This window comes from Branchiostoma belcheri, unplaced genomic scaffold (genome assembly GCF_001625305.1).
Source record: "Branchiostoma belcheri isolate BF01 breed outbred unplaced genomic scaffold, Haploidv18h27 scaffold12, whole genome shotgun sequence".
Taxonomy (NCBI): domain Eukaryota; kingdom Metazoa; phylum Chordata; class Leptocardii; order Amphioxiformes; family Branchiostomatidae; genus Branchiostoma; species Branchiostoma belcheri.
Window position 1 is genome coordinate 3,274,871 of NW_017802602.1, and position 7,936 is coordinate 3,282,806.

Genomic DNA, 7,936 nt, shown 5'->3' on the forward strand with positions numbered 1-7,936 from the left:
ATTTTATCATAATTATGATTACTGACTCTTATTGTACTTGCCAGGACAGGTTGTAAGCTCCCAGGCAGATATACATTTGTACATGTACATGTATCAGGCACGGGGTCGGACGGAGAGGCTACCAGGCAGAACAAGGAAAGTCAAATTACCAGTCGGTTGTCCATGCATGGTTCTGTTGAATGAACTGGAATTTGTTTAGGGATCATCATAATTTTATGAGTACTTGCTGGTATAATTGTATAACTCCATGCACTTGTTTGTGAGCCACTTCGCACTGAAACTGAAGGAAAATTTTTAATAATTCTTCCCATTCCAAAAAAAAAACAACCGATTGATATCTGACACCCATAATATTAAGATGGCCCTATTTTTGGCAACAATAACATTTCATATCCTGTTTGCAGTGCAAAGTATTTGCTTTTAATAAACGTACCTGATATAATTGTTTTATCAGTATTTTGTGCAACAACATGTACACATTTCTTTCATTGAAGCTGTACATTTAAGACTTTGGTGAAAAAAAAGTTTCTTGTAACCATACCATCATGGCATTGTGAATTATATACGTAATTGATGCCTCCTGTTCTTTAAATTGTATATAATTTATAAATCAAAATGCATTGTTAAATTTGTGTACTCTACATGCATGTATAGTTATAGGGTCATGGGCCTTGTCTGCAAAGTTATATTATTACTTTTTAATATGTATGATAATCTGCTAGTACAAAACAATGACAGGTACCACAATGGCATTTGTGCAAAAATTACACTTTATTACACCCATTTTCAATCTCATTTTGTACAATATACATTGTACACGTTCCTATGCCAAATATTGCATGTCATCAGAAATTGGACATAAACAGCAGCATATCCTTAAAACTATACTTGATCAAGTTAGAATAACTTCCAATTGTATGCAGTGTCACAATAATTATGTACGGTTCGCTTTTCTGTACTGTTGTATTTTGTTGCCATTGGTGAAATGCCATCTTTAAAGCAAATGGTAATCCCATACAGTAAACTCTACGCTGGAAGTACTCTTCTGTCACTTTCTAATTCTTTCCATGTCAGGAAACATACAACGTAACTACAGTCAACTTGCCCAAGCTACCACCTCTATAAGCTGGCTATATGGCTGCTGTGAAGCAACTTGCAGCAAAATTTTCAAAACCACCAGTAAGTCCATTATCACACCAAGGCTAGCCTCCAGAGCATGCCAAAAACTGGGGGTTTGGGAGTCTTCTGGGTCTTTGGGAGCTTTTATGTGCAATTTTCTGATTGCATATAGACAACATAGCCGGCCTGGTTAAATTACCCCCATTTTAGAACTGGGCTAATCAGAAAACAGCCAAAGACCACCAAATCCCAGTTCTATAAGCCTGCTACAGAGGCTACAGCAAGGCTTGGTCATGTACATTTGTACATTGAAGTCATACAAAACAAATCAAGCACCAGAATAAATTCTCTGAAAAAGTACCTCAGTGACAGAGATTGCTTGGTCAGATACGAAATCTTAAAACTGGCATGTTATGTGGAAGGGCAGTTTTACTGGCTATACAGATACATTGTGGCATACAAGGTCATGTAGTTCCCTTAAGTATGCGAAACGTGATTGGCAGAAATATAGTTTAGTATGTATTTCACATACTGTATGTTATATCAATGGCTTATTCAATACAACATATAATTACATAGCAACATTACTGGTCATTCTATGTCACCAAAATGTATGTAAATACCTGGAATGACTTACTGATATTATCAAATCACTAAAATTTAATAAGATAGTTTTTCACTCAATGTCATACCTACATGACAGTCATCGTATAGTATGCTTCTAATAGGAATCCCTCAGTGAGCACTTTTGTGCTAATAATACAAATCACTGCAGACAGTATTGAAATCATTCTAATAATTGGTAATCAACTATACATGTATGACTACTGCAGCATTGACGTACATGTTACTCCATAACAAATCTATATCTGGAAATGTAATAGATATACATGTATACCCAACTGTAGGCAGTAGGTCTTGGTCCTTTACATTATAACAATGTTAGTCCTGAAATATGGTACAGTCATACATTAAGTGAAAATATTGCGTTAAAAAATGACAAACTTGCCTTCAATGTTCAGCCAGTTTTTTCTCTCTAAACGGTAGATGGGGAGGGGGGCAGTCATCATGAATTAAGCTCTTGGACAGCTACAGTTTGTACCTTTTCAAATATCACAATTCACAAACATGTAAATATTTCTTGATAGCATCAATAAAATGATTTTCGTCATCAAGTTTGTAGTATCACACTAGACTTAAAGTCGAATGTGTGTTGAAAGAAAGAACAACTGAACAGCCCTTAAACTTTTTAGTAGGCTTCAAATTTTCAATATTTTGAAGAAATAAGTACACACTAAAGCACCATGTCATTATAGGCAGATATAAATGGGGGAATGAATTCCAATTTTTAGACGTACAATTACCAAAAGGCTCAACTTCATAACTGTTACTTCACTGTCTGCCAGATGACTATACACACTAAAATCACCTTCATAATTTTTTTTACGAATGACTGATTCATAATATATACATGTACAAAATTGTACATTCAATGTCATGTACTTGGCACCGTTGGAATTGCAACTCATATGCAGGGGTCTTTATTATCACTACAATGTAAAAACTTACTGTACATCGATATCCTACAGGATTCAAAAGACTTTTGCATGTTGCCAGTTTCAGGTTGCTGTCAACATGGGCTGTTTATTTTAGAAGACAAGCTGTAAGCAAAGGCCACCTGTTAAGAAATCGCTCACATGCTGCCCAGGGCAGGACACATTCGTAAGCCAGGAAAGGAAGGAACGGAAAGGTCTCCCGTGCTCTTATGCAGAGCGTAGGGTGGTGCCCATATCCATTTCTGTATAGCAGTTGTGCAGTGGACTACAGCAGGGGGCTAGTCCACTGGTAGTGCTGTGTGTTTGACCTTCCCACACTCTTTCTAAGCAGAGAAAGAAGTGTGTACCATTTTTAAAGTCTTTGGTATGACCCGGCCGGGGTTTGAACTCACAACCTTCTGGTTACAAAGCGTGCACTCTACCAATTGAGCTATTGCACCGTAAGCCAGGCTGCTGTAAATTTTTAAAAGGTAGTTTTTTTATTAAGAAAAAAAGATGCTAATTTGCATGCCAGTCTTGCACAGAAAGCGTGACTTGCACAGCGAGAGTGGGTATTTTGAACCCTGCTCCCCACATTGTGACCCTGGGATTGAATATTGAATCTCAAATGGACATTGATTAAATCTCATCAAAATACAAAAGAAATCATGTAAATCCTGCCTGGATAGGAATGACAAAAGTATAAACATCTAAGATAATATTTAAGTACATCTGATTCAGATTCTATGGCAGAAAATCTCATTTGGGGGGCCAATTGATGACCGATCTTGCACGCTCACTGTTTAAAAAAAATCTTAGCCCTCTTAAATGCCATTTCCTGCATTTTGAGGGCCTGCTATTGCTGTTCACGTGTCTATTAGAATATAGTTCATCCACAAACTTCTTTACACCACCACCATCTAGTCAGCACAATGCTATCAGATGCTATCAAATTTAAACATTATTCAAAGTGATATCTCTGTTTTTTTAAGAATTGCCAATTCAAATATCTTTTTTTTTACGACTGTTGCGATCAACAAATTTAACCTACTCCCTCTTCTGGCATGATTCATAGCAATAAAGTCATTAAAAAGTACAATCTAAAATGCAATATCGTTTGCAACAATCACCCAATATATCAATATAAATATCTTCTGTCTCATTTAGTATGTATATCTGATAAACTCTTTGAACAAAGATCTCTGTACAGATTTTTAAAAGACGAATGCTACCTAAATCTCATTAAGACTAATCAACTGTTAAATAGAACCTCAAATTTACAGCTCAGGACGATCTGGAAGCCTTTTCCAACTTGATGAATGGAATTACAACATAATTATGAATAGCAAAGTTCTTTGATCACAACCATTTATTTTTACGAGCCGACGTTTTGGTGTACGTCTGTCATCTTCATCAGGGCAATTCTGACTGGTTTGCTGTACACTGACGCTAGATGTTACTTGGTGCATAGTGCATTAAAGGTGTTACATGGTTCACAACCTGTGCACTGTTACTTGGTTCACAGTGCACTTAAGCCAGTTTTTACTGTCAACAATGCATTTGCCCTGATGAAGATGACAGACGGTCATCGAAACATCGGATCGTAAAAATTAATGGTGGTGATCAAAGAGCTTTGCTATTCATTCGTTTACCAACCTGATGAAATTATTTGCGAAACATAATTATGATTAATAATTTAATAATAATAATCATTGTGCAGGTTTAGGTATCAAGATGTTTTCTATGTGTTCTTGATCTTCTAAAAGGACGTTTTCGGCTCCTTTTTTCGTGATGCACTCGTCGACGGTGTTTAGGATGATGCGAAGGCGTCGGTCCAAAGCGAGAAGGTGTGGCTCAGTGAGGATGGGAGCGATGGGGTCAGACTGCATCGATTCTCGCATCACGTCGCTAAGGCGGTACTCCTCGCGAGCCAAGAGCTGGAGCCGAGCCCACGTGGATTTACGTATGCTGAGAAAGAAGAAGAAAATTATCCAATTTTAAAAGTTGCAAAAAGAAACAGCATATTACATAGAGACTTGTAATTTTCACTTGTCCTCAGATAAATGATCAGAAATCTTGATTGAAGGCACTTGTTTCCATATGCGAACTAAATTAGCCATGGAATACCAGTATATAACAAGTGTTAGTAGGCATACATAATAATATATATTACATAGTATAGTATAGTATAATACCTTTCTAAACTACAAATTCCAAAGGATCAAAGACAGAAAACAAAACTATGTAGTATGCAATTATCCAAAAGTTTGGTTCAATTCTATCCACCTACCTACAACAGCTGGAAATAGGTACTAGAATAGACAATTCGTCATGTGTGGTGCGGCCAAATCTGTGGGAAAAGGAAAAAAAAGAAGTGTTCAACCTTTAGAAATGTGCCAGGGTGCAGATGTGCATATACAGAAGAAAGGACACATCTGGACATGGTATCAAGCATGGTCCAAACAATAACAGTTTACAAGAAATGGGCCTTCAACTTCTACCTCGCCCACTTCAAACCATGTACAGGCTTGTACAAATAGTTAAAGGCATCCAATGCAACTTCAGGACGGCAATATAATACACATTTCCATAAATTTCATACTTCAAGTGCTTGAAATAGCCCCAAAACAAGCTACATGTACGTCTATAGCCATCTCTAGTTTTTGGGTCCCACCCATGAATAGCCTATGAGCAACCATTTTCCATCAGTGACAAGACCTCACAGTTTGCGATCATAGTATGGGATAGGATCAATTTAACTTGATTGCTACATTACAAGAATGACCTGAAAATTGACTTTAAAAATCCAGTTTCATTTAGCTGCTGAATCAACAGTCAAAAAAGATGTAAGTCAAAAAAGATGTAAGTCAAAAAAGATGTTAACTACTAGTACTGAAAAAAAAAATCAACTCACGCTCTTCCTTGGTCCAAGTGAAGGGGTGCCGAATTATTGCCGAATGCTTTGAATGTCTCGTAGTGATGTCTGTCCATGTTACCTACAAAAGGAATGACCATCATTAATTTCAGTTACTGTACTTCTGTGTATGGATTACGAAGTTTTGTTTTCAGTGTTTGCCAGATTGTTAATGTTTGCTAATGTTTCCATACTTACATGTATACACAGTTTGGCCTTTTGCCCATCCTTGGTGAAGTTATGTCCTAATGCGTACATGTAGCCACATTGGTGACACTTACTGGAAGTTTGGTCAAACGTCCCAAAAAGGTGCCAGAAAATGTTATCATATTTCCTGCTAGATGTACCACTGTTGCCTTATTGAAATGCAGAATCAGCAAGACATTCTCAATAATATGAATGAACCAAGAAATTCATGAAAACTATATGCAATGCAATTAAACTAGGTACAAGTAGTACATAATAGCATACCAGTAAATGTCAATCTGTCTAAAATAGAAATTATAAGAAGGGATTTGAAATCTGTGACCATACCCATGAGGAAGTCGTACACAGCCAGGTCTAGGAGGTCCCCAAACTTGCGCCCCGTGTCGTACGGTGGAGTGTTTCGGACCTCTCTACAAAACGCTTCCCCGTCCACCACCTCCCATCTGTGGAAGAATACTTGACACTGAACAAAACTCTACTTCCCGAGAGGAGTGAAAGAGGCTATTTACATCAGGCCCCTGTCTCACTTAACTGAGATAGGGGCCAACATTGTTTGGTAGTTACAATTAGTATAAGGGTAAAACTTTTGTTCCAACACATAAGGTAAATGTTCTCCCCTTGACCTTTTGACCATGCAGTCACTATGGTCTTCCTCAAATACCTTAGACCCAGTGTTGATGTCACACTTCAAGGAAGCCACGTGACAAGCCTCACTGGGTCAGTGAATTGAAGAAGACCAGAGTGACTGGTAAAAAGCTCTAGGTGAGAATAACTCTTTGTGTTCAATCAAAATTTTTGACTGTCATGTACATTAAATTAATTTTGTAACTGCCAACACAGATGATCTTTCATGGCAGAAGTTCAAATTCTTCAGAAGTTTAAACTCCTTATTGTTGACTACCTTTAAGTTAAGCACACATAACAGAAGAGATCAGTATCTAAAACACTCAAGAGGGAGGAAATGTACATGTACTACTTACTCTGCCTTCTTGACCCTGGAGTAGGATCTCTTCCATGGATGTTTCCATGTTTTCCTGGGTGCCTCCTGCCAGCGGGGGAGGTACGCGGCTAAGGAGCCCTCCAGCATGTGGTGGTCCCGTGTGGCACAGATCATGTGCTCCGTGTTGCAGTAGTACGAACAGTCCCCAAAGAAACATACATTACCAACTGGGAAGTGCAAAACAGAGCAACCATTACTTATACATTGTAGGTACAGATGACGTATTCTTTTGGGTGGCTAACTTGTGAATTTGTATTTGTATTTATTGACAATGAAAGAAACCATTTATAAGGTTAGCACAGGCAGAACTACATGTAAGCTGGTAATGGCTGACCCACAAGGATGCAAGGTAAGTATGCGCACATTGGACTATTAAGACGTCGAGACTGCAGTTTAAAAAATTCATTAGATCTAATCTATACAATAAAAGGTACACATTATATGCACTCCTTAAATATTGCGTAGCACTTTTTCGTGTGACTAGCCTGGTATCCAGTATTACGTGATTGGGGGTGTTGGGGTGTTCAGACAGGCTGTGTCTTCGGGGGCTCTAATAGCTTCCCCCGCCCAGTGCAACAGGCCGTCCCGGTAGGAGTGTTACGCTGTAAGAGACAGTATGCTTGGGGATTTGGTTGGTGGAGGGCTAATCAATCTCGTGAAATACACACCGGGAAACCTATGTGAGGCGGGTGGGACAGAGCTCTTTCGGCCCCTACCACGAATCAGACTGGATACCAGGCTATCGTGTGACAAGCTACTTACAGCATGAGAACTGTCCCATAGGTTTTTCCTAACCAGCAGTATTTCTTACTTACCTGGTGAAACAAAGAAGGTCCTGAGAAGCTTGTCGTCCTCGGACTTGTGTCTGATCTCACTGGTGACGTTGAACCAGCGCCCGGAGACCGGCGGGCAGCGGCGGAAGTCCAGGACCCGGTCCAGGTGGTACGCGGCGATCTCCGCGTTGTGACGCTCGTAGTCTGTGAAGTAGAAATGGTCGGGCGGCGTCTCCCTATCTCTGGGCCACCTGGGTGGGAAGGGGGGTGATTGGGAGATACCAAAATCAGACCTGGCCCATATGAACATAAACAAGTCGTGTGGCGCTAGTAGTCCGTGAAGTAGATTGAAATGGTCGGGCGGCGTCTCCCTATCTCTGGGCCACCT

The 7,936-nt window shown here is 39.2% G+C and overlaps 1 protein-coding gene across 2 annotated transcripts in view; it reads right to left on the bottom strand.

Moving 5' to 3' along the window:
* Window positions 1-4,187: 4,187 nt before the first annotated feature.
* The window catches only part of LOC109462793 (extracellular serine/threonine protein kinase FAM20C-like), a 28,181-nt gene continuing 24,432 nt past the window's right edge, over window positions 4,188-7,936 (bottom strand). Inside the window, exons 5-10 of one of the 2 annotated variants that reach the window (XM_019759403.1) lie at window positions 7,591-7,799; window positions 6,756-6,942; window positions 6,103-6,218; window positions 5,569-5,650; window positions 4,945-5,004; window positions 4,188-4,622 (exon numbers count right to left, since the gene is read on the bottom strand). In XM_019759403.1, the coding sequence (XP_019614962.1) occupies window positions 4,364-4,622; window positions 4,945-5,004; window positions 5,569-5,650; window positions 6,103-6,218; window positions 6,756-6,942; window positions 7,591-7,799 (913 nt within the window). In that variant the 3' untranslated portion in view covers window positions 4,188-4,363. The remainder of the gene's footprint in view (window positions 4,623-4,944; window positions 5,005-5,568; window positions 5,651-6,102; window positions 6,219-6,755; window positions 6,943-7,590; window positions 7,800-7,936) is intronic. The other variant, XM_019759404.1, reaches the window with a different exon arrangement.